General features: G+C 41.9%; 2 protein-coding genes across 9 annotated transcripts; one reads left to right on the top strand and one right to left on the bottom strand.

Moving 5' to 3' along the window:
- On the top strand, window positions 1-2,054 carry LOC110624676 (MDIS1-interacting receptor like kinase 2). Its single transcript, XM_021769908.2, has 2 exons — window positions 1-1,420; window positions 1,523-2,054. Exons 1-2 carry the CDS (start codon window positions 697-699, stop codon window positions 1,903-1,905), a joined length of 1,107 nt encoding a protein of 368 aa, XP_021625600.1. The 5' UTR covers window positions 1-696; the 3' UTR covers window positions 1,906-2,054.
- LOC110624454 (ABC transporter B family member 25, mitochondrial) lies at window positions 1,768-27,012 on the bottom strand. 8 transcript variants are annotated; one of them, XR_006352322.1, is made up of 8 exons: window positions 26,588-27,011; window positions 26,087-26,501; window positions 25,911-25,972; window positions 25,656-25,759; window positions 25,375-25,447; window positions 25,171-25,278; window positions 14,293-14,376; window positions 13,557-14,195 (listed from the first exon to the last, which is right to left on the bottom strand). XR_006352322.1 is itself a non-coding variant. In XM_021769607.2 (4 exons), the coding sequence occupies exons 1-4, from the start codon at window positions 26,873-26,875 to the stop codon at window positions 24,045-24,047; spliced, it is 984 nt and encodes a 327-aa protein (XP_021625299.1). In that variant the 5' UTR covers window positions 26,876-27,012; the 3' UTR covers window positions 24,040-24,044. The 8 variants fall into 8 exon arrangements, 1 of the variants encoding a protein (XP_021625299.1); XR_006352323.1 differs by lacking the exons at window positions 13,557-14,195; window positions 14,293-14,376 and adding an exon at window positions 1,768-1,890; XR_006352318.1 differs by lacking the exon at window positions 25,375-25,447 and having other exon boundaries at window positions 25,502-25,759.

Genomic DNA, 27,012 nt, shown 5'->3' with positions numbered 1-27,012 from the left:
AACAAACTTTCTGGTCAAATACCGATTGAAATTGGGAGTCTCTCCACACTTGAATATTTAGACTTTTCCCAAAACCAATGGGAAGGACCCATTCCTCCCTATGTTGGTAATATTACTGGGTTGTACAATTTAAAATTAAGTCATAACTTAATAAATGGAGAGATACCTCCAAGAATTGGCGATCTTACCAAATTATACAGTTTAAATCTCAGTCATAACTCCATCAGTGGAGAGATACCTCCAACATTTGGTAATTTAACCCAACTACAATCCGTTGATCTTTCCTTCAACCAACTTTCTGGTCAAATACCGTCTGAAATTGGGAGTCTCTCTAGACTTGTATATTTAGACCTTTTCCAAAACAAATTGGAAGGACCCATCCCTTTCAGTATTGGTAACCTTACCAACTTAGAAACTTTTAATCTCAGTCATAACTCTATCGGTGGAGAGTTACCTCCTCAAACAGTGCAATTGCAGAACTTAGCGTATTTGGATCTAAGCTATAATAACCTTACTGGCACCATTCCTGATATACCTTATAGCTTCCTCCTCTATGACATCAATTTTTCGTTTAACAATTTCACCGGTCGAATTCCATGCAATTTGAGAAGCCTGCCCCTTGATAGTTTTATTGGCAACAAGGGCTTAGACGCAGATGAAATAAATGTTTGCGCTTCACCTACAGCAAAGCCAAAAATGTGGAAGCAGTATGCAAAGATCTATGTTAACATTACCTTATTTCTTGCCTGCTTGATTAGTGCATCGTTACTCCTCTATCGTTGGCTCAAAATCAAGAATTCACAACCTAAGCCAAAAGAATCAAGAAATGGAGACATATTCTCTGTATGGAACTATGAGGGAAGGATTGCCTTTGAAGATGTCATTGAAGCTACTGAGGATTTTGACATCAAATACTGCATTGGAACAGGTGGCTATGGTAGTGTTTATAAGGCACAACTTCCAAGTGGTAGAGTAATTGCATTGAAGAAACTCCACAAAATGGAAGCAGAGGAGCCAAGTTTTGACAAATGTTTCAAGAATGAGGTGAAACTGTTAACAGAAGTTCGTCATAAGAACATTGTCAAGCTTTACGGTTATTGCTTACATCAAAGAGCAATGTTCTTAATTTATGAGTGCATGGAAAAGGGAAGTTTATTCTATGTCCTAAGAAATGAAGATGAAGCAGCGAAATTAGGTTGGAGAAAAAGGGTGAACATTGTGAAAGGAATTGCACATGCTTTATCATACTTGCATCATGATTGTAGTCTACCAATTGTTCATCGAGACATTTCAAGCAACAACATTTTATTGAACTCTGATTGGGAGGCTATTATATCTGATTTTGGAACAGCAAGATTTCTTTATCTTGATTCATCCAATCAAACTGTACTCGCAGGCACTCGCGGTTATATTGCTCCAGGTATAACACTTGTCTTTTTCTTTCTTTTCATTTAAATTGAAACCCAAATCAAAGGAGAGAAGGAAAATATCATTTTCTCTAACAATGATCCTTTTAATGTAGAGCTTGCATATAGTATGATGGTGAATGAGAAATGTGATGTGTATAGCTTTGGAGTGGTGGCGTTGGAAATAATTATGGGAGAGCATCCTGGAGAACTTCTTTCTTTGTTACCTTCATTGCCATCAGATTCAAACATAATGTTGAAAGATGTATTAGATTCTCGTCTCCTTGCTCTCAACAACCATGTGGTTGCTCAAAGTGTGATTCTTGTGGTCAAATTAGCATTGGCATGCCTGAGATCCAACCCAAAATCTAGACCAACAATGAAGCAAGTGTGTAGAGAGCTTGTTGTTCACAAGCCAGTTCCATTGCCTCAACTTCTTCAACAAATTCCTCTGTGGCATCTGATGCATCAACACATCTGCATTCTGGAGCAAAATTAACGATTTCTTCAGGTGTGTTGTTTAGCATTTGCTTTTCCTTACAGAACAATTAAGTAAAAAAGTTTGTCGTTATAAATAAATTACTTTATTAATTATCATTTTGCAATAACATAATCTCTCTAAACCATTTCTATGACGATATGATTCAGTCAAGATATTGGGAAGTTGCTCTTAGTTCAAATAATACTTTAATTTACTGTCCATTATTTAATATATATATATATATATATATAAATAAGGCTATTTTTCTGAGATTAACATGTGGTATGTCACGTGACATATTCTAAGAATTAAAAATGACATGTGGAGACTTTTTTAATTAAATTAAATTATATTTATTATTCCATGTGTTTTATAATTTTTATTAGGGAAATTTACTTTTTAGTCCCTGAGGTTTAACGTAATTAACACTTCTGTCCCTCTATTTTGGCGACCCAACACTTAAGTCCCTCGCTTTCTCTTCCGTCCAAATTCGTAGTCCTTCCGTCCATTTAAATCGTTTGGTCAAAGAGTCAAAAGTGAGAGGTGATAATTTTTTCCAGAAATACCCTTCTCTTAATGTGAAATTCCTTTTTTTTTTTTTTCTCTTTCATGCTTTCTCTCTCCAGTTGCAGAAGAAGAAGAAGAAGAAGAAGAAGAAGAAGAAGAAGAAGAAGAAGAAGAAAGAAGAAGAAGAAGCTGCTGCAGAAAGAGTAGGAAGAAGAAGAAGAAGAAGAAGAAGAAGCTGCTGTAGAAAGAGTAGGAAGAAGAAGAAGAAGAAGAAGAAGAAGAAGAAAGAAGAAGAAGAAGAAGGAAGAAGAAAGAAGAAGAAGAAGAAGGAAGAAGAAAGAAGAAGAAGAAGAAGAAAGAAGAAGAAGAAGAAGTTGCAGAAAAAGGAGGAAGAAGAAGAAGAAGAAGGTTAATTTTGTCAATTCACGTGTCCCAAACGGCTATTTTGGACGGAAGGACTACGAAGTTGGACAGAAAAGAAAGTGAGGGACTTAAGTGTTGGGTCGCCAAAATAGAGGGACAGAAGTGTTAATTACGTTAAACCTCAGGGACTAAAAAGTAAATTTCCCTTTTTATTAATATTTTTAATCGTCTTAAAAATATTGTTCATATTTTTTTAATTATAATAATATATAAATTAATTATTATAATTCTATTTAATTTAATATTATTTTTAATAAGCCTTTCAATATTTTTTTTAATATTTAATAAAATTTAATATTTTTAAAATAAATATAATTAAAAAATTAATAAAAAAATTATGCTTCTTAATATGTGTAAAAAAATAAGATGAACAAAAATTACATAATGAAGCGAATATTACCTTTATAACTACTTTATTAGTTTTAATTGTTTATAATTATTGTTACTAATATTTATTCATAATAGATATTTTAAAATTATTAATAGATTGTTATTACATATATAAATATTATATTATAAAATATTACGTTTTATATCTATCAGAAATTTTCAACAATTGCTTGATTGTAATTGATATTTAAAAATAATATATCAATACATAAATTATTAATTTTAAGTTTTTACAACAATAACAATTGAAAATATTTATATTCACAGATAAAAAAAATAATTTTCAAAAAATCTCATGGAGAACAATAATTTTTCAAATTCATACCACAATTTTTTTAATATTGATACTATTGAAGTTTAATATTATGAAAAAAAAAAATTCCAATATCAAATATTCCTATATCTGTAAAACTATATATAAAGTAGATTTTTTTGTACTTTGTTATGCGTATAACAGAGTTCATGAATAAGTTAAATAATTTAAATTTTTTAAAATAAGTATTAATTAATTCCAATAAAAGTTATATTTTTTAGCTAAATCATTAGTATATCTTTAAGCAGAATAAAATAATTTAACTTGAAATATAAAAAAATCTGAATATTTTAAAATGTATTAATGAATAAATATTTAAATATAATTATAACATTAAATTTAAATATATTAAATACTGATGATCTGAGATCCAGAAAATAAGGTTTACAAAGCGTTCTGTAAGCTTGGCTAAAAAAAGGCCCTCAAGAAGAGAATGTTTCTTCCTTTTATCTGTTTCCATTGTCTGTCAGTGACGTATAACGGCCCGACTTCTATTGGGCCACCTGTCTCTGCCATATTGATATAATCGTACGAGGATATCAGATTCCTGCCCCATGTGTACCAGCCTCTGATTCCCTCCAGGCGCGCATGTGGATGGACCCACAAGGCGGATGGATCGGTCCCCTTCTTGATTCTGAGCTGGACCCGAAGATTGGATTAAAGTTGAGCCTAGGTAGGATCTGTTTGATGGGCCGTGTGGACTGGGTCGGCCTGGTTGAGGAAGATAACTGGAGCTCGGTCTTAAAGCTGAGCGGACCGGACCTGGTTCATGTGGGAGACTTGAAGGCCTCCAGATAATGGGTTATTGTCATGGGTCCGGCCCCAAACCGGGGTGACGAAATCCAGCGGTCATCAATTGCCCATTTACCTCCTCGTCAGTTATTGCCCGACTGAAGAGGGGGTAAATACCGAGAGTCATCATGACCGCGCCGCCCAAGGACAAAACTATTCAAAACATCTTTTCGTCTCTTTATTGTTTCAAATTTCACTTCCCGTCAGTCTCCCCAGAACGTTGGCTCTTCTCTGTTCTACTGCTCTCTTTGTTTTCCTCTGCTCATTTGCCCTATTCGTTTTTCAGGTACGCCTCTTCTTTTACCATGGATAGTTCTAGTCTCCCCGATGTCATCAACCAGGAGTCTAGCATCACCCCGTCGAACATTAGGAGTTTCATTTCTAGGGAATACCTGGATACCCCTCTTTATCACATCCGGGTTCCTTACTGGAATGAGAGGATCGTTCTTCCTTATCCTTCTCCCCCTGGCCTAATCGACCCTCAAAGGGACGTCAGTCTAGTCTTCTTCATCAAACAGAGGGAGTATGGTCTGTCCTTCCCCTTTTCTCCTTTCTTCAAAGAGGTCTTCCAGTATTTCGAGATCACCCCTCGAATGCTAACCCCTAACTCTGTTCTTTTCATGTCTTGCTTTGAATCTGTGTGTCTGAGCTAGGGGTTTACACCCACGGCTCACCTGTTCGTCAGCTTCTTCAGGCTAGTCAAAGCGAGCCAGAAATTTTATTACTTTGCCCCTCGCAGAGGGTTGTCCATTTTCACGGGTTATAAAGACTCCATCAAGGGTTGGGTAGAGGGGTTTCTGGTGGTGGAGTTGAAGAAGAATATGGGGTTGGCTTGGGAGCTCGATCTCGCCTGGGAGGATGTCTCTCTGGGTTGCAACGACCTGCCCCAGTTGAGCCTTACCGAGCAGGTCGGATTCCTTCAACTGACTTCTGTGTATAGGAAGTATGACGTCAAAAAGTGCTTGTACGTGTCCAACCTTAGGGATATTAAGGACGCGGGTATCTTATTCTATCCGCCTGCCTTAGCTTTTGCTTACGTGATCTTTGCTGAGAACTGTACTGACTTGTTCTGATTTTTAATTTTGCAACTTCCGAGGTGAAGATGGATCAGATCAAGCCTCCCAAGAATCTCATATTGTCCCGGGAGAGCATGGGCGCTGCTCTGGATGCCCTCCTAGCTGGGCAGTCCGTGAGGGAGGCTACTTAAAGGGTGGCTGAGGTTATTTCTTCCAGATCGGTTACCCGACCTCCTCCTCCTCCGGTCTCTTCTCAGGCTCCCAGGCCGAGCTCCGGACGTAGCAAGTCGTCTCGACCCTCCAGCCGCAGCAGATCGAGCTCGGCTCGCCAGTCCTCTCAAGCCTCCCGGCCTCGATGTGCCTCTACTGAGAGGACGGGAGAGGCTCCAAGAGTTATTTCTGAAGTGGCTGAGAACGCCGGGCTAGCGAGGATGGATCCTGTCCTTCCTCCTGTGGACCCTTCTGATGTGGGGCCTGAAGTCTCCGTTGTTGCTGAGGAGGAGGTCTCCAAGGTGAGGCTTGAGGCCCCATTACTGGAGAGGAAGCTCCAGGGAAAAGAAGGGAGGTTATTCTCGTAGATGAAGATGTCCAGGGGGCCCCTACCGGAGATGCCCCTACTCCTAATGAGGTTGGACCCGGCCCTGCTAATGATGGAGGTGTCACAGAGAAGGCCGGGGACAAGCGTCCTGCCCCCCCTGAAATGCCCGTCCCAGCTCCTGCTCGGAAGAAATCCAGGGCCTCCAAGGGATCAGCTCTAGCTCTCCCTCCTATTGGAAAGAAAAAGGAAGCTTCCCAGGGATTAGCTCCAGCTCTCCCTTCTTTTGAAAAGAAGAAGGATGTCCCTGTGATACCCCTGTTGTCTGCTCCTGACAACGACATTTTGAACGCGGAGAACATCACTCATCAAACTCCGGCGAGCGTTGTAGCGGAGATCTTGCGGGAGCGGATGTTTGGGGGAATCACGGAGGCTTCGAACTCCCGTCTGCTTGCTTTGACCGACCATTTGGCTGACTTCACACGAGAGCAGGCAGCCTTCCGGTCTTTACCTCGAGGGGAGCTCGGAGATAGAATCAGGGAGATGCTCTTGATGGTGAGTTGTTCGTTCCGATTTCTGCTTGTATTCCAATTTTCTTTGTTTCTTTGTTCTGACAGTTTTCTCTTTTTGTACCAGGTGATGGGCCTCTTCATGGAGGTGGACGCTCGTGACCTCTCTCTCCGAGAATCTGTTGATCGTCGGATCGAGGAGGCGCGTATGGAGGAGAATCTGTCTGCGACTAGTGATGCCATGAGCAACCTTGCGGCAGCTCGAGAGCATTCTAGGTCCCTAGAGGCAGAGTTGTCTCACGCCCGGAGGGTTTTTAAAGAATCTGACAAGAGGGCAGCTGCTGCTGAAGTCCGCTGTGAAGAAGTCCTAAAGCAGCTGTCCTCCACGGTAGATGCCCTTCGTGAAAGGGACGAGGCTATAATCTAGAGGGACGAGGCCCAACGTCAGTATGAGGCCTTGAAGGCTGATTTCGAAGGAGCCCAGGCTTGTCTTAACAAGGTGGAGGTCCAGAAGGAGGGGGCACTAGCTTGGGTTGAAGTTCTCGAGCAGGAGCTGAGTAAGAGTTCTGATCGCATTAGAGATCTGGCCTCAGCGGCAGAGGAGTCTAAACTTCATAATCAAAAGCTCTGCCATGAGGTCAAGACTTTGGAGCATAGATGCTCAGCCCTGCTCGAGGACGTCAGACTCGCTGAAGACAGGGTCCAGCTAGAGTGTGAGAGGCGTCTGATGGAGTATAAAGAGTCTTCCGAGCTGAAAAAAGAGATCGAGCAGGCCTGTGAAGCTCGCCTCCAGGATTACAAGAGTTCTTCTGAATTTAAAGCCAAGATAGCTGAGGCCTGTGAGAAGCGACTTGCGGAGTTTCGAGGCTCTGATGAAATGAAAACTGCCATATGGAATAAGGGCTACCGCATGTTCGTCTCTGGGTATAATAGAGGTATGAGGATAGCTAGATACAATCCCTCCACTCCTTTGGCCAAACTCCGAGGTGCTGAAGAGGACTGTGATGGAGAGGAGGTACTTTATGGGGAAGAAGACAGACCTCTACCCAAAAGAGCTTCTCGCACGGCAACTGGGCCTTCTGAGGCAGAACCCGAGCTGGGGAACGACGATGCTAGGCCTCAAGGGCAGTAGATCGTGCCTTTTGTGGGCACCGGGGGGTCTGAGCAGGAGGATGCTGGGCCTCCCACGGACAGCAATGCAAACAATGTAAATATAGATAGTACAGGAGATAATGTAGATGATAATGCCCCTAAACATGTAAGTCCTTTAAGGACTGTTTTTCCTTCAGTAGAGTAGACTGTAAAGTAGGTTGTAATTACTTTTCTTTTTAATGAAATATAATTTTCGAGTTGTGTTGGTATTTTGAATTATTTTGATTGTTATTTATTTCTCTGGCTTTATTCATACTTGAGCTATTCTTACCTCTACTTGTTCTTCCCTCCTCCTCGGGCTACTTATTCTGTCTAAACAATCTAACTTGTTTAATTTTAAAGATTTGAGAATAAAACACTTAGGCGGTGTCTAATAAATCTTGTAAGGAATTGGCTACATCGCCTTTCATTTCTTGCCCCTCAGTTAATCAGGGCTGAAAACTTAGCAAGAGACTTAGTCTCTGACTTATAATTTTTTCTAATTTCACAAGGGCGTTCTTATCTGTAAATTTTCTCCGAGCTGGATTTGCTTTAAGGCTAAGATCTTCAAGCTGTACTTTTTTATAGATTTCAACCTCATTAGGTCTTTATTATGAGCTCGGTTTTTAACAGCTGACTTAATATCTTCAACTTTCTTTCCATTATTTTATATGTACTAGTTCAGCCGTGTAGCCTTTATATGACTGAAGTAAAAGGGATTATGTACCTCTTTAAAACAACGAGCAGGGTTGATCTTCTTGTTTTCAGTTCTGTTTCTTATCTGCTCATGCCGTTGAACTTCCTTTCAGCTCATAAGAGGTTTGTTATCTTCATTTTGTTCTTTGAGCATTTTGAGCTCGGTTCTTCCTCTTTGCTTGGTTCTCTGAGTTCGTTTTTTCAGGTCGGCACTTTTGACCTCTTGTCGTTCTTCATCTGATGATTCAGTTTTTAGGTATTCCCCGGCTGGGTGTTTTGTTGCTTAGATCTTCCTCTAGGTTAGCCGAGCTGGTTTAGTGTCATTCATCAATCTTTGGGGTCGGTATCTTACTAGCCTGCAATCCGAGTTCGGATTTAGACTTTTTATATCTGCTTTAGTATATTCTTGAGATCGGTATGGCGCTTTGCCTCCTTCGGTTGTCATATGAGATCTAAGTCCCTTTCTCTTAGGATCTGAGCTCCTCTGGGAGGTCGGGTTTAGTTTTGCTCCGGGAGATCTGGGTGATCTCAGTCTTCCGCCTCCCTGAGGTCTTCAGTGTTTGTGGTGCCAGGAGATCTTGGGGATCCTGGACTTCCAACTCCCTGAGGTCTCTATGTCTCAGTTCGGTGTTTGTACCGGGAGATCTTGGGGATCCCGATCTTGTTATGCCAGGAGATCTTGGGGATCCTGGTCTTCCACCTCTCTGAGGTCTCTATGTCTCAGTTTGGTGTTGGTGCCGGGAGATCTCGGGGATCCCGGTCTTGTACCTCCTGAGGTCTCTATGTCTCAGTGAGGTCTTCTGATGCCAGGAGATCTTGGGGATCCTGGTCTTCCACCTCATTGAGGTCTCTATGTCTCAGTTTGGTGTTGGTGCCGGGATATCTCGGGGATCCCGGTCTTGTACCTCCTGAGGTCTCTATGTCTCAGTGAGGTCTTCTGATGCCAGGAGATCTTGGGGATCCTGGTCTTGAATCTGAGAGATCTTGGGGATCCCGGTCTTCTACCTCCAGGAGGTCTCTATGTCTCAAGGAGGTCTTCTGATGCCAGGAGATCTTGGGGATCCTGGTCTTGAATCCGGGAGATCTTGGGGATCCCGGTCTTCTACCTCCAGGAGGTCTCTATGTCTCAAGGAGGTCTTCTGATGCCAGAAGATCTTGAGGATCCTGGTCTTTTACCTCCAGGAGGTCTCTATGTCTCAAGGAGGTCTTCTGATGCCAGGAGATCTTGGGGATCCTGGTCTTGAATCCGGGAGATCTTGGGGATCCCGGTCTTCTACCTCCAGGAGGTCCCTATGTCTCAAGGAGGTCTTCTGATGCCAGGAGATCTTGGGGATCCTGGTCTTCTACCTCCAGGAGGTCTCTATGTCTCAAGGAGGTCTTCTGATGCCAGGAGATCTTGGGGATCCTGGTCTTCTACCTCCAGGAGGTCTCTATATCTCAAGGAGGTCTTCTGATATCTGTTCTTTTCTTTTTCTGAGAGAGTTAATACTCACAGTAATAGAGATAATCATTGCATTGTCATAAGGTGGTGTTATTCCATTCATTCGTATTTTCATAGTACAAGAATTTCTTTTTACAAATATTCTAAGGGAAGTACCTCTTCTGCTTCACCGGCTTATTCAACCTTCTTTTCCTCCAACGATCATGTTGATGGTCCCACTGGACCTATCATTTACTGGCCCCGCTCCCATTCTCCTGAGTGTTTGCGTTGCTGGGTTCGGCTGAGGCCTTTGTCCCTCCGGTTTCTTCATAAAGTTCTTGAGGTGTCCCCTCTTTATTAGCCTCTCGATCTCAATAATCAACTGGAAGTAGGATGTCCAAGGTTGTGTTGCTTTTGTCTTCCTCCATGTCAATTACGTAAAAATCTACTGGGTTCCGACTAGTTGGTCCACTTGCACTAACACATCTTCTAGAACTCCTTTGGGATAAACAACAGATCGGTCGGCCAATTGGATCACTATGCTGGTGCCTTTGAGTGTACCTGCATTCAATAAGTTAAAGATGGAAATGGGCATAACATTAATTGATGTCCCAAGGTCCCACATGGCTTTCTTTATCCCTATGTTGCCTATTTTGCATGAAACGACAAACATTCCTCTATTCTTGCATTTGGCTGGAAGTTTTCTTTGTATGACAGTTGAGACACAATCCCCCACACTTACTTTTTCATGTTCAGCAAGTTTCCTTCGGTTGGTTCATAGCTCTTTGAGAAATTTGGCATAACTTGGTATTTGTTTCACGGCATCCAGTAGAGGTATGTTGATTTCCACCTTGCGGAGTGTCTCAAGTATTTCTCTTTCCTCTTTTTCTTTTTGGGATCTTGCAAATCTTCTTGGGAAGGGGGGAGGTACCTTAAATTTTTCTTCTGATTACTGATCTGCCTTGGTCTGTTTGGAGTTGGATTCTGCCTGGATTGTTGATTTGGGAAAATCGACTTCTGCCTTTTCTGGAGATTTGGGCAAATAGCTTCTGCTGGGCAGTACTGTCTGTCCATCGATTGGGTCTGCGATTTGGGCAAATCGACGCCCTGGATCATTTTCTGGCAGTTTCTCCTCAGCACCCGGTTTCTGCATTTGGGCAGATCGTTGCTCAGTCCTGCTGTCTTGAAGCTCTTTTCCACTCCTTAATGTGATGGCACTAGCGTTTTGCCTTGGATTTATCTCAGTTTGGGAATGTAGCTTTCCTTGTGATTCAAGCTTACTCACGGATGTGGCTATTTGACCCACTTGTTGCTCAAGATTTTGCACCGTATTTGCTAAAGACTTCACAATCTCTTCAAGGGGTGTATTGGATTTCTGGGGTGCAGCTTAGGCTGGATTTCTTTGCTGATAGCTTGGATATTGATTAGCCCTTGCATAACTGAAATTTGGGTGGTCCCTCCAATCTGGGTTGTAGGTGTTAGAATAGGGATCATACCTTCTTTGCCCATTAAATCCCCCAACTACATTGACTTGCTGGTCCTCTTCTTGAAGGGAAGGACATAGGTTTAGGGGTGAGCATTCGGTTGGTTCAATTCAAAATCGAACCGAACCGAATAAACCGAAAATTGAAATTTTAGTGTTTATAAAAACCGAACCGAACCAATTTTGGTCAGAAACCGAATCGAATTGAACCGGTCTGATTCGGTTCGATTCGGTTCGGTTTGATCGGTTTTGATTTTTAATAATTTTTGTATTTTTTACACTTTATTTTTAATATTTTAAAATTTAATTAAAATATTTTAATCTTAATATGATTTAATTTCTCTATATTATTAAAAAAATATATTATTATCACTAATCGGTTCGGTTCGATTTTTTCGGTTTTTTTCTGATCAAAACCGAACCGAACCGAAATAACCAAAATTTCTGAAATTAAAAACCGAACCGAAATGTATAAAAAACCGAACTAAATTTTCAAATCGGTTCGGTTCAGTCGGTTTTTTCGGTTTGAACCGAATACTGCTCACCCTACATAGGTCAGTTGGGTGGTTTATGTTTGCACATATCCCACATGGCTTTGGTTGCTGAATTTGCCGAGCTTGTTGGGCTTGCCCCACAACAAGGCTACGGACAGCATTGGTGAGATCAGAGATTTGGGATGCTAAGGAGGATGTACTCACCTCGTTAACCCTTCTTGTTGGCTGTTCTTGGTCCCCAAACTGCTGTGAAGCTGCTACCATGGTGAAAATTAAATCCCTTATGGCTTGAGGTGACTTGTCTTCAATTGATTCTCCACATGCTGCGTCAATAAATTTTCTTTCCGAAGGTAGCAAACCTCCATAGAAGTATTCAATGAGTGACTTGTCAGAAATATCATGTTGAGGGCAGCTTGTGCATAACCTTTTGAACCTCTCCCAGTACTCATACAAGCCTTCAGAATGCTTTTGCCTTATACCACTTATTTCTCAACAGATGCCAATGGCTTTTGAAGTTGGGAAGAATTTACTCAAGAATGCTCTCACCATACCAGCCCATGATGTGATAGATCCGAGTGGTAGGTAGAATAGCCAATCCTTGGCATAGTCATCAAGGGAAAAAGGAAAGGCTCTAAGTTTAACATGTTCTTCAGAAGTACCTTGAGGTCTCATGGTTAAGCATACGATGTGGAATTCTTTTAAGTGCTTGTGGGTATCCTCATTTTCTAGGCCTCTAAATTTGGGAAGGAGATGGATCAGGCATGTCTTTAATTCAAAGGGTGTTATCAATGGGGGATAGGCAATGCATAAGGGTGTCTGATCTCCTGTTGGTACAGCTAGCTCGCAGAGTGTCCTCTCTTCCGGCTGTGGGGCACGGATGGGCGCATTTTCAGCTTCAACTTCTTCATATGCAGCAGGTGGTTCAACCATTGTTTGATTTTCAGGTGCAACTGTCTGTATCTCTATTTCTAGTTCAAGTGCAGCAGTAGTACGTGCGGTAGTAGGTGTAGCAGTAGGTTCAATAAATTCTGCAGTAGGGGCAGTAGTAGTTTTATCAGATGGCTCGACGGCAGACTGAATGTTAGATACCAGATTCGTTGCTGTCGCTGATGAAGATGGTCTTGAGATTTGGTTCCTCAAGTTTGATTGCTTTCTCAAGCTCTTGGCAGTGCGTTCAATATCCGGATCGTAAAGAAGAGTTTCTTTACAGCTAGCCCTGGTCATAAAAGAAAAATACGTTAGTTTAAATCAAATCCCCAGCAACAACGCCAATTTTTTATAGCGGTTGTCGAAGCCATCAAAAAATAAATCTATTAGCAATCAACAATTAAAAACTGTAGATAGTGGCAATAGGGTCGAACCACAGGGATTTGACACTAAAGACTTCTCCTAACAATGACTTAGGTAAATTAATAATAAAAATAAAATAAAAAAAGGGGGTTTATTTTTTAGGATAGTGAGCTAAAATTAAAACTAAGTAAAAGAAAGCAATAATTAAAAAGATGAGTAAATCAATGGTAGAAGAACTCTAGTTGAAGCATAGAATCTATTTCAGTTTTAGAATCGATCATTGATTCTTTGATACTCCTATTTATTTCAATAAATTAGTTTAGGTTGTGAAAGACGCTTCTCACAACCAAATTCCTCCTCAGTTTTAGTTCGATTAGGAAACGTTCGCTAATCAAACACTAGTTAACAAGTTGCCAAGGAACGTCCTTGGGATTTTTTACTTTTCAACTGTTAACTGCATTAAGACTTAGAGAAACCTAATTCTAACATTACCAACCACATGGTCAAGTTTAGATCATGCAACAAATTGTACTTGTGTTCAAATAATCCAAGCAATTACGGACCCAAATTATTCAAACTAACAATATAACTCATGCAATTAAAAGCAATAGGCCTTAATTGATTCTAATAGCAAGACAATAATAGCATGAAGAACAAGTTGCATAAATATTAAAAAATAGAAGTTTAACAATGGAGTTTTAAATCTCCTAATTTATCACAAACTAAAATTTCTCCAACTTCAACTAGAGACAAAAGTGTTTAGCCACTCATGGTGGACAAAGAATACAAAAATAAAGAAGAAGAGTAGAGAGAAGTTGCTTCCGAAAATCTGGAGTGATTGTGATGATCCTTTGCTAGTTGGTTGCTGTCCCTTTTTATAGGTGAGAAATCTTAATCCTTCTTGGAATTAGAATCATATTTTGATTCGGTCTCTTGATGGTCTTTTAATCCCTCCTTTGCCTTTGTATTTTATCATGAATAAAACTCCTTTGGTGAAGGACTTTCTTTGGTGTGGCTCTTGGAGTTGTCATAGGATTGGTCTTGTGGTGTTTAAAGTAGGATATGACTCTAATACTTTTTGAATTTTGAATTTTGAATTTCCTTCTTTTCCCGCGCTGCTGTAATTTGCTGGAGACAATCGATTGGGTCAGTTGATTTGGGCAAATCGCTTGCCCAAATCATTTCTGCAAGTCAATTCCAGTTTCCTACTTCAGCTTTCTGTAAGTGATTTGGCCAAATCACTTCGGCCAAATCGATTTTTCAGCTTTTTTTCAGCAAATTTTCTCCAAATTTCTATTTTCTTCCTTTTCTACAAAAATATCATAAAAACATAAATTAAACTAGAAAAATGCATATTTAAACAGTAATAATGATAATAAAAATGTGGCTAAATTATGCTTGATCACCTCCCCCGTCAGCTGGATCTCAGGGAGAAAACATTGTATATAAGCCCTTGAACGATCTTATCAGTTTGGGCTCTTCTTCTGTATCTGTAAATAAATAGATAAATAAATAAATAAAGATATTTCTCTTTGTATATTTTGCCTTTGCATTTATTTATTTATTGCACTTTTATTTCTTATCTTTGACTTAAAGTTTGGATCTGTGACGATCTGCGAATATGCAATAATAATAAGGATATTTCACCTCAACGTATGCTTTGTTTATACTTAGATTATTTTCTAAACATGTTGCTTTCTTTTCCTTGCCGAGCTACTCAGTCCTTTGGGACTTAACTCATCCTTATCGTCTAACTTGTGAACTTCTTCTAACTTACGTTAACATGAAAAGCCTTATGCTGTATGCTTACTTAGCAAATCCCAACTTACTTAACTTACTTAATTAACAGACTAAACTATCCTCTTCGTGATTTTGTCAAATGGATAGATTTGGGCTGAGAGCTCGGAATTATGCTGAGTACTTAACTCATAAGTTTTTCCCATTCTCACGAGGGTACTTAAGTCATTTACTCGCGACCTTCTCAGTGCCATGAGCTCGGATATGTAATACTTAGTTTATTTTTTGTGTGTTTATCTGGTGAACTCGCTTGCGCTTGGAGGAATGATCATCTTCACATATAAGTTTTTTCGTGTGTGGTGATCTCCTAGGTTTATCCGAGCTGCAAGCTCGAGCGCATTATCCTTGGGTTCTTCTTTTACTTAATGTAATAATTAACATAAATTATAAATTAAGCGTCATGAGCTATAGGCTTGTCCGGGCTGCCAAGGATTCGTCCGATCTACGAGCTCAGCTATTTTTGCGCATTTTGGCTGCTCTTATCATAAATACTTACGAAGTCGGATACTCTTTGTCGTTTTTGGGTTTATTATGCTGTGAGCCTAGACGAGCTGCGAGTTCGACAGTTTTTCATGTTTCGGTTGCTTTTGCGCATTCAGAGCGGTGGGCCCCCCCGAATAGGGAGCTCGACTTTTTAGTATATTTTGTACTTAATTTATTCTGCTGAGCGTTTATATGTTGCGAGTTCGTCCGAACTAGGAGCTCGACCCTCTGTTATTTTTTCTACACTTAGCTTATTCTGCTAAGCGTTTATATGTCACGAGTTCATCCGAACTGGGAGCTCGGCTCTTTATTTTTGCTTAGGCTTTTTCGCGTGCCTATAACTTGTGAATCTGTTTGTGCTACGAGCTCGGGAGTTCGGAATTTTGTTTCCTGCATTTGGGTGCCCCGAGCCCTTTTATGAGGTTATCGTTAATTTCTCGGTTATGTGCTGAGCCTTATGCGGGCTATGTTCCTGTCTGCTCGTTTGTTTGTTTAGCCTCAGCCTTTCATTTTGGGGGGACACACAACCCTTATTTTTCCTTTGTCAACCTTCATCCTCTCAGCTCAATTTTGTGGTGCTGGGGGCCATTTTCCAAGGCCAGTCACCCACCTCACTGAGGGCTTCTTTCCCTCTCAGCTTGGTTTTGTGGTGCTGACGGTCATTTTCCGAGGTTAGTCACCCACCTCACTTAGGGCTTTTATCCCTCTCAGCTCGATTTTGTGGTACTGACGGTCATTTTCCGAGACTAGTCACCCACCTCACTGAGGGCTTCTTTCCCTCTCAACTTAGTTTTGTGGTGTTGGCAGACATTTTCTGAGGCCAGTCACCCACCTTAATGAGGGCTTCTTTCCCACTCAGCTCGGTTTTATGGTGCTAGCGATCATTTTCCGAGGCCAGTCACCCACCTCACTAAGAGCTTCTCATGTCTGTTTTGAGAATACTTGGGATATATATAGAAATAAAAGCAGCATTTTTCATTCATTCATATTTTTGAAATACAGAGTTTTACATTGTACATTTTTTTAGGGAAAGTACATTTTCAGGTGCTGGATATTCCATGCGTGAGGCTCTAGCCTTGTAGATCTTCAATTCGGTATACCCCAGACTTGACAATTTTGGTTATCCTGAAGGGGCCTTCCCAGGTTGGTGCCAACTTTCCCACTGCTGCTCTCTTCTCCGTCACCTCTAGTCTCCTCAGGGCCAGATCTCCTACTTTTAGGCTCATTTCCCTAACCTTTTGGTTGTAGTAGCGGGCTGCCTTTTGTTGATAAGCATCGGTGCATACTTGAACCTCCTCTCTGATTTCCTCTAGGGCATCCAAATTGCTTCTTAACTTCTCCCTGTTGGTGTCTTCACTGTTGAATTAGACACAAAGGGATTTGCAGTTCAATGGGGACTACTACCTCAATGCCGAATGCCAATGTGAAAGGTCTTTCCTTCGTCGGCGTCCGATGGGTAGTCCTAAATGCCCATAGGATGTTGTTGAGTTCGGCCGCCCAGTTCTTCTTTGCTCCATTCAGCTGCTTTTTTAGTCCCTGAAGGACGGCACGGTTTGTGACTTTTGTCTGGCCATTTGTTTGAGGATGGGCTACTGAGGAGAACTTGTGTCAGATGCCTATGTTTCTTGTGAAATCCTTGAAGGACTTGCAGTAGAACTGTTTGCCATTTTATAATATGAGTATTCTCGGTATCCTAAATCTATAGATGATGTTGCCCCAGACGAAGTCTATCACCTTGCATGCTGTAATGGTGGGCACAACCTCAGCCTCGGGCCATTTGGAGAAGTACTTCACTGCTACTATCACGAACCTCTTTTGTCCGATGGTTTCAGTGAAAGGGCTCAAGATGTCTATGCCCCACTGTAAGAAAGGCCAAGGGCTTTATTTGCCAACGTACTTGCTCCTTCATGTGCTCCGCAGATTTCCTAGTGTATCTCCTCAATCACCCTGGTCGCTTCTTCAGGACCCACACATCTGAGCCACAGGCTGGACTTTCCTCTTCGATATAAGGTTCCTCTTACTACCTGATAATTGGCAGCTCAGGTTGTAATTTTTCTTGCTTCCGCTTTATCCTCGAATAGCTTCTCGGTCTCCAAATACTCCAGGTATGGGATCATCCAATTCTGCCCTTTTTCAATCTGTATCACAATGGTGGGTTTTTTAAAGATGGGGATGTCGATGTGCTATATATACACCTCATCTAGTAGCTGTTCTAGCTCTTCCTTGGATAACCGGCTAAGCATATCTACTTCTTCGTTTTCCTCCCTAGGTATCCTCTGATATTGTACGGTAATTCCCTGCTCGCCGAGCTCGGCTTCTACGGCTTGCACCTTGGCTAGGTTCTTCTGCATGATGGGGTCCCTCGCTTGGTATGCCCCCGTTATTTGATTGATCACTAGCTGAGAGTCGCTGCTTATTTTGAGGTCGATTGCCCCTACTTCCAACACTATTAGCATCCTGTTTATAGGGTTTCATATTCTGCCATGTTATTAGAGGCTGTAAACTCCAGGCGCAGGGGGTAGCAGACCTTGAATCCCTCTGCGCCTTTCAAAAGTATTCTGGCTCCACTGCCCTAGCGCTGGGCACCCCATCTACAAACAGATTCCAACTGAACTCCCGTAGTGGCTGATCTCCATCCCTTCCTTCAGCTAAGCTCGACAATTCTTTATTCGGTTCTGCTTGTTCTGTATTGAAGGAGCATTCAGCTATAAAGTCAGTGAGGGTCTGGGCTTTAATGGCTATTCGAGGTCGGTATTCAAGGCAGTATGGACTGATTTCGACGGACCAGGCCAGCATGCATCCCGAAGTTTCAGGTCTGTGAAGGATTTTTCGCAGGAGCTGATCTGTCATCACGACCCCTTGGTGGCTTTCAAGATATACTATGAACTTCCTCACTGCCAATAATAAAGCAAATGTCAGCTTCTCTATGTTCATGTACCTGACCTCAGCATCTTTGAGTACCTTGCTGACATAAAAGATTGGCTTCTGCTCTCCCCCTTCTTCTCTCATTAGTACAACACTTATGACTTGTTCTGAGGCCGCTAGGTATGTCAAGAGTTCTTTCCCGGCTAGTGGGCTGCTGAGCACATGTGGTGAGCTGAGGCATTGCTTGAGGCTTTTGAAGGCCTGTTGGCAATCCTCTGTCCATTCAAAATTTAGGACTTTCCTCAGCTTATTGAAGAATGGCAAGCATCATTCTGCAAATCTTGATATAAATCTGTTGAGCGCTACTACCCTCCCTGTGAGCTTCTGCACATCTCTCACACAGTTCGGCTCTGACATCTTCAGTATAGCTTTCACCTTTTATGGGTTTAGCTCAATGCCCTTTTCACTAACCATGTAGCCCATAAATTTTCCACCTCTAATGAAGGAAGCGCACTTTGCCGGGTTCAGCCTCATTCTGTACTACTCTAGCACCCCGAATACTTCTTTTAGGTCGGCCACGTGTTGCTGGAAGGTTTAGCTTTTCACCACCATGGCATCTACTTACACTTCTATATTTCTCCCTATCTGGCCCTTGAAGATTTTACTCATTAGTCTTTGATATGTCGCCCCTGCATTTTTCAGCCTGAAGGGCATGGCCTTGTAGCAATAGGTCATGTCTTCAGTTATGAACGAGGTCTTCAGTTATGAACGAGGTCTTCTTTTCATCCGACTTGTCCATTGGAATTTGATGATAATCAGAAATTGCATCAAGGGACGATAAGTAATCATAACCGGCCGTGGAATCAACCATTTTATTAATGTCGGGAAAGGGATAACAATCTTTGGGATAGGTTTGGTTCAGGTTGGTAAAGTCTATACGCATTTTGTATTTGCCATTGTCTTTTTTGACTAGCACAGGTTAGCTAACCACTGTGGGTACATAACTTCCCTAATGAACCATGCCTCTTCAAACTTCTGAACCTCTTCTCGAGTAGCATGTTGTTTCTCCTTCCCGAACACTCTCTTCTTCTGCTTCATTGGTTTCGCTCCAGGGAGGACGTTGAGCTTGTGGATCATCACTTCGGGGTCTATCCCCGGCACGTCAGAAGGCTTCCAGGCGAATCCTGAAGCATGTTCTCCGATAAAGGCCATTGTTGCCGCTTTCTAGCTTTCATCCAAGCTCGCATTAAGGCTGAAGACTTTGTCGGCTTCTTCTTCTGATAGTGGAAATGTCTCCAACTCATCAACGGGCTCTGTTTTGGCCTCCTTTTCATCCCGGACTTCCATAACCTCTGGGTTCACCTCCTCAACTGTTGGTTTTGGTTATGCCACCGTGGCTAGATACACCGCCCGAGCTTTCTCCTGTCGTCCCCGGACCACTACCCCTGCACGTTTGGAAACTTCATGGTCAGGAACCTGATGCTAGTTACTACTTCAAAATCATATAGCACCGACCTTCCCAGAATTGCGTTGTAGCTTAGGGAGAGCTTCACTACCAGAAAAATCGCGTAATGAGTGTGAGACAGAGGTGGTTCTCCCAATGTCAGGGCCACCTTCACCTTTCCTTCCACTACCACCGGAGTTCCCCCTATCCCCTTAATCGGGGCCTAATCCCTTACTAGTTGTTCCTCTGGTATTCTCATTTGTTGAAAGTCCCTATAGGGCAGCAGGTTCAACTTACTCCCGTCGTCTACCAGGATCTTGCGGACCCTGAAGTTGTGAATGACGGCCAATACTAGAGCGTCGTCATGGGGCATCTGAATCCCGTGAGCGTCTTTAGGGGAGAAGAAGATGGTCATTGGGGAGTGTTCTACTATTTACAATACTTCGTTGTTGCACCCCTCTCTACTCTTGGCTTCTCTTCTTCCTTCTCCTGCTCATTCGACCTGTAGTTCCTCCCACGATCATATTGATGGTTCCACTGGAGCCGTCATTCACAGGGCCTGCTCCTTGCCTACAGGGCCTCTCCACCACTGCGTTTTGTTGGGGCCTCTCTCCCTCTGGCTTTTTCACGAAATTTCAGAGATGCCCCCTCTTGATCAGCCTATGTATCTTGTTAATTAACTGGTAGCAGCTGTTGGTATCATGGCCGTGAGTCCGGTGGTATTGGCAGTACTTATCTGGATCCCTCCGGCTGGCATTAGCTTTCATGGGTTTAGGCCATTGGATGAAGCCCTTATCCTATACCTCCATGAGCACTTCGGCTCTGGATGCATTCAGATGAGTGATTGCTTCAGGGATCCGGGGCTGATATGCCCTCTGTTCTCTCCTATCCCAGGGTATCTTGTTAATTAACTGGTAGCAGCTGTTGGTATCATGGCCGTGAGTCCGGTGGTATTGGCAGTACTTATCTGGATCCCTCCGGCTGGCATTAGCTTTCATGGGTTTAGGCCATTGGATGAAGCCCTTATCCTATACCTCCATGAGCACTTTGGCTCTGGATGCATTCAGATGAGTGATTGCTTCAGGGATCCGGGGCTGATATGCCCTCTGTTCTCTCCTATCCCAGGGCTGCCTATGCATCTTAGGCCCCCGATTCTGCTTCCTTTCTTGCCTCTCAGGCCTTCTCTCTTCTACAGCCTTTCCCCTATCTCCCACCTCCTTAGCGAACTTGCTGGTGCTCAAGGCATCATCTTGCCTTATGTACTTCTCTGTTTTCTTCATTAGCTCCGCCAAGGTGGTGGGTGGCTTTCTGCATAGAGACCCAAAAAACTCAGGGGATGTAGTTCCCTTCTGCATGGCCTCCACTGCCCGGGCCTCATCCAGCTCAGGGATCTGCAAGGCCTCCAAGTTGAAACGGGCCATGTACTCCCTTAGAGATTCATTCCTCTGTCGGACCGTCTCTAGGTAGTTGTTCTTCCTCTTAGCTTGGATCCCTACGATGAACCGGCTGATGAATACATTGGCTAGGTCCCCAAAGCTCTTAATGCTCCCTGCCTCCAGGCTATTGAACCATGCCCTAGCTGGTCCTGTGAGGGTCGTGGGGAAGACTTTACACATCAGAGTGTCCGAGAGAGTCTAGAACTCCATAAACGTTTTATAGTTCAGGATGTGTTCTCTGAGGTTTCCTGCTCCGTCGTAAGCCGCTATTGGTGACATGATAAACTTCTTCAGGATAGTCTACTGCTGGATCCACCCTGAAAATGGTGATAATGTAGGTAAGAGGGTCTGACTGTTATCTTTTACCCCCAGCTCAGCTAGGAGCTGCTCCTTCATTCTTCGTAACTTCCAGTCTACATCTATCTCTTCCTGCCTTGGCTTTTTCTCCAGGCGGTATCCCCCTTCCCACTCTTCGCTCTCCGTTCTCCCTGTTGGCCCGGCAGAGTAGCTCTCTGCCTCATCATTCTCAATGAGCTCTCTCACCTTTTTGCCCCTAGCTCTGACTGCGAGCTCATCTTCCCTTGCAAGCCCTCCGCTTCTTTCTCCCATTCTCCGCCTGCTTTGGGAGATTTGGTAGTTGAAGGTGGATTGGGATTCGGTGGCGTTGAACCCTTCAGCTATAGGGGGTACATTTAACGTGGTAATTAGGCCCCTCTGTTGCAGCATCTACCCTAGTTAGTGGGCAGTGTTCTGTAGCTGAAAAGCCATGGTTTGGAGGACTACGAATCGAGTATATTTATAACAAGCTTGGAGCATATGATATGTACGCTCTAGCTTGAGGGGGAGTGTTGAGATTATTTCTGTAAATAGCTTAGAGTTGTAGTGATAATTAGGGATATGATTGTGTGATATGATTGAAATATGATTAGACTATAATTAAGAAATTAATTTATTATATGTACTCTTGTAAGTAGTATATATACCCTAATTGGGTTGAGGGAAATAATCAAGTATTTTATCTCAAATCTTCTGCTATCATTTTTCTTCTTTTCATCAAAGATTTCACTTTATAAAGTTGGTTTACGATCCGAATATCATCAAGTCCGGATGGCGGAAGAGGATATGGAGAGAACAACATCCGCACACATCATGACTATTTTGATTTCCTAGTCATGCCTTTTGACCTCACCAATGCCCCTTCAACATTTCAAGTCTTGATGAACAAGGTATTTCAACCTTATTTGCAGAAATTTATTTTAGTTTTTTTTTTTTATGATATACTGATTAGAATAAGACTTGGGATGAACATTTGTCTCACATTTGTCTCACATTTGATTTGCCTTTGAATTGTTGTGTTCTCACCATTTTTTTTTAAGAAGTTGAAGTGTTCTTTTGGTGTCCAACAAGTTGCATAATGGGGCATCTCATTGATGAGGCAGGTATGTCAATTGATGCAACAAAAATTAATGCTATTACAAATTGGCCTTTACAATCTATCAAATTAGCTTGATCGGATATTACAGGAAGTTCATAAGAAATTACGATCCAATAGCAGCTCCTCTCACTCAATTATTGAAAAAGAACAGTTTCAGGAAGTAGGCTCTTGTTCAAGCTCTAGTTCTCCGCTTGCCCAATTTCAATGAAGAATTTGAGATCGAGTATGATGTCTCGGGAGAAGGCACAAGCACCGTCCTACATCAATAAGGGCATCTAATTGCTTTCTTTAGTACATCACAAACTAGCAGCCTATGAGGGAGCTCAGTGGGTTTGCAAAAGCTATTCAACATTAGCGCCCTTAACTTTGGGCAATTCGTTTGTAATTTGTACAAATCATTATAGCCTCAAGTACCTTTTGGAGCAGCGCCTTTCTACCTCTCCTCGATAGCACTGGCTTAGCAAGTTGATGGGATTCACTTTTCAAGTAGATTATAAAATGGGAAAGCATAATAGTGTGGCCGATGCACTATCTCAGCAGGATGACAATGAGGGCCACATACCCGCCTTTTCTCGATTAACCCTACCTCTATTTGATTACATCCACTAAGAAATTGCCATTTCTTAACCCTTGTCTCAATTGCGCGAGATGAGTGCAAAATGGGCTATATGTGATGATTTGATTTTATACAATAAAAGAATTTATCTTCTACCCACTTCGCCATTAGATGCAACAATTATCAGCAGCATACATGATGGCACGCAAGAAAGAGTACAAAAAACGTCCATCGAGTTCGCCAGGGTTTCTTTTGGAAAGGTATGAAATCAGCAATTAAAGACTTTATTGGTTCCAACTCTTCTTGCTAGAAAAATAAAACATCCAATTTGCACCCAAATGGATTACTGCAGCCTCTAGAGCTTCCGACTCAAATTTGGTCGGACATTTTGACGGATTTTATTGAAAGATTCCCTAAAGTCAAAGGCAAGGCTATTTTATTGGTCGTGGTAAACCGTTTCTCAAAATATGCAAATTTTATTCCCTTACACATCTTTATACAACAATCACTGTTGCACAAATTTTCTTTGCCCACATAGTTCGGTTGCATGGAATGCCTAAATCAATTATGGGTGATACGGATGTGCTCTTTACCAATAATTTTTGGATGGAATTGTTTAAACTTATGGGCACAAAATTGGCTTTTTCTTCAGCATTCATCATAAGGATGGACAGTCAGAGGAGGTCAATCACACAATTGAAATGTATCTTCAATGTTTTGTGGAGGATAAGCCATTGGTTACCACGGGCGGAATTTTGTTATAAAGCACTTCACACAACCTCGTTCGAGGTCATTTATGGTAGAGAACCACCACAGTTGTTGTCTTATGTACCAGGCTCTTCACGGGTAGAAGCTATTGATGTGGCACTAATGGAAAGAGATCAGGTTTTAGGTGAGATTCGTCACCGCGTATAGCAAGCTCAATCCCATATGAAGCGACTTATGACAAAGGACATCATGACGTCTCTATCAAACCAAATGATTGGGTTTGGCACCGTCTTTCTATTCTAAAACAGAAGGGTCATAAGTTGTTGCCATGATACTATGACCCTTTCCATGTGCTTCGCAAAATTGGCAATGTTGCTTATCAATTAATTCTTCCCCCTTCCAGCAAAATTCACGACGTGTTTCATGTCTCTTTATTAAAGCCTTTCAAACGCGAGCTGCCTACGATGGTGCCACCATTGCCTTCCATGACTGAGGGACGTAGCATTCTCCTTCCTAAACAAATATTGCGAGCTTGCAGGAACCATGGATCTTGGAAGTTCTAGTGCAATGGTCAAGCTTGTGTGCAGCCGATGCCACTTGGGAGCCTCTCTCAGTTCCAACAATCCTATCCTGACTACTAGCTTGAGGACAACCTGTTTTCAGAAGGGGGAGAGTGGTGTTATAGATGCATTCATGGGCAAGACATCTTAGTGACGTGGAAGTTTCAGCAAAACAGAATAATAGAAGGAGGGATGTTTATCTTGTTTGGATCTTTTGTTATCAGATTATGCTGCTATAGTTATATCTTCATATTTTTATTTTGTTGCTATCTTATCTAGTAGGAACTTATCTTATTCTGTTGCTATCTTATCTAGTAGGATGTTATCTTATCTAGTAGGAGTTTGTTGTTTTTTAATTACTATCATGTCCTTGTAATCTCTCTATTTAAAGAGATATAATTGCAGTAATAATGCAAGCATATTCTGAATAATCCTGAGATCTAAGACTCTTTCTCTCTCAACGAGTCTTGAGGTGGAAGAGCTCCCTCCAACAAGCTCTGAATTACAGCAGCCATAGGTTCTTTTAGGAGGACCAGCAAAAAAAACAAAGGAAAGGCAACTGAGGAAGAAGATTTTGTTGTTCACCGCCCTCTGAGTCTGTGACACAATTCCTTACTCGTGAACATAACAGAAGCCCACTCTAATCCATCCATCATAACTGCCCCCTAAGAAATATTTTTTTTAAAAAATGCACGGCACAGGCTTTTACATTACAAGGATTTAGATAACAGATACAACAGCACTTATACAGAGGTTTTTGAGGGTTCCTTCTCCACTACCCCTGTTCTCTAACATATCAAAAAGCACGGCAGTCGTTGCCCCTGCAAATCAAGGGGGCCATTGTATAGCAGGGTACGGGTTGTTGTATAACAGGGTAACGGCCTCCCCAAAACCCGTTACAATAACCTAACAGCCATTGTTTAAAACCATGGCCTGTACCTAATTATTCATATGAACCTACACATATGTGGCAACAAAGAATTGGCAGCAGATACATTACCTGAGTCACAAACAATGTGAAAGCAACATATGCAGCAACCGAAAGAGAAGTAATCCAAGCAAAAGGAGCTCCAAACTTGTATGCCAAAATGCCTGATACCATAGATATCTGAAAGGATGCATGTTAAAAATCTATTAAAAATGTTGCAAATAATAAAATTGCACACATACTGTACAGAGACATGTAATTTTGATATGTTATGACCAAGGAATTGAAGGGCCCAGCATAGAGATACACTGCTCATCCAAATCCCAGACCACTGCAATGCCTACTGTAACTGTCAAAAAGCAAAATGAGAAGCACTGCTCAAAAATATGAGGGACAGGCATACCTCTAAGATAGTTGGTACAACATTGAGAACCATCGATGAGAGAATAAAATTTATTCCTCGGCTACCACGATCAATTATTCTATTTGGTGCACCCGTCTCTCGACTAGAAAAAGAAAGACCACAGCAGACATGATAAATCAGTTGCTAAAAGCACCTTATATTTAATCAAAGCAATGTATATCATTGCACATCATGGGTTTTTGGAAGCAAATATCTGAGATGAAATCTGAGGTCCAAGTCATGCAAATGTGGAAACACCTGCGTGTATAAAACTCAATCATATGATGTAGGATGGAAGGAACTATAATATAAAGTCACATCAGAAAAAGAACAAACATCTTAAGCATTTTGATGTCATCTAAACGACAAGAAAAAAAAAAGGAAGAATTAGAACCTAGGCATTATTTACCTTTCTAGAAACCTGACGGATTGTTCGCAGAGCAACCTTAGAGAACACGGCAGTCCTCAGTTCTGCCACAACAGAATTTCACCAAGAAAAATAAGAAGACAAAAATTAGTGATACTTGCAAAATTGAAATTGAAAAATTAGCAAGTTTACATTTTCAGAAAAAAAAAAAAAAATACCATTGAAAGCAGACGCCCCACAGCGGGCAATGCCATAACCAATGAGAACAGATGCAGGGGTTGCAAAGAGAGCAATAAGAGTAGAATTAGCAGTAGTGAAGGAAGCAAGCGCAGGAGCATTCCCAGTAGCAGTGGTCAACCAATCAACAACAAGTTTAAACAGAAAAGGGACCTGAACATTCAAGACCTTAGCACCCACAAGAAAGGCAAAAGCAGTGATGACCCTTAAGCGAAATTCGTAGTTATCTTTCATCCACAAGTAACTAACAAGCGTACGAAGAATTTTCATGTCTGCAACTTGTTTCTCCTCTGATTTAGCAGTAGTAATCGATGATTTACCTCCATGGTCCTGATTACCATTAGGCTTCCTAGGAGCAGAGCTCGAGAACAATACGCGCCCATTTAGCATTGCACTCTGATAAAAAAAAAAAATCGTTGAGAACAGATACAAAATAAGCAAAATCAATTAAACGGAAAGAACAATACGAAAGCCAGACACACCGGTGGCTTGGAAGGGGCAGAGAAAAACCCAGAATCGGAGAGGAAATTTTTGACATTGAGAGTTCCAGCAGAGCTTGTTCTGCTTCTCGGATTCTTCCATGGAAGGTAAGTAGAGTAGGAACCACAGATACCACTACTGCTGCTGCTTATGCTCCTCTGGAGAAGAAGACATTCATGGGCAGGGGGAGAACAGAAGCAGGTGGTTAAGAGGAGTGGTTTCTTGTAAGAGCAATTGCGTAAGATTAGCTCCCCAGCACTAAACCTAAGCCATTTGGATGCCCGCAACATTCTTGGTTCTCGAATTCGTGAACAAAATAACAGCACCGGTTATCCAATTCCAAATCGATATGGGCGGCGGTCAGCGGTGATGGTACGACTGAGATTGGGCCTGGGATACGTCGGCGACTGCTTTAAACAAAGGGGAG

Source organism: Manihot esculenta, chromosome 10, assembly GCF_001659605.2.
Source record: "Manihot esculenta cultivar AM560-2 chromosome 10, M.esculenta_v8, whole genome shotgun sequence".
In the NCBI taxonomy this organism is placed as follows: domain Eukaryota; kingdom Viridiplantae; phylum Streptophyta; class Magnoliopsida; order Malpighiales; family Euphorbiaceae; genus Manihot; species Manihot esculenta.
The sequence above is the reverse complement of the archived record's forward strand: the minus strand, read 5'-3'. Positions and strand labels throughout refer to the sequence as shown.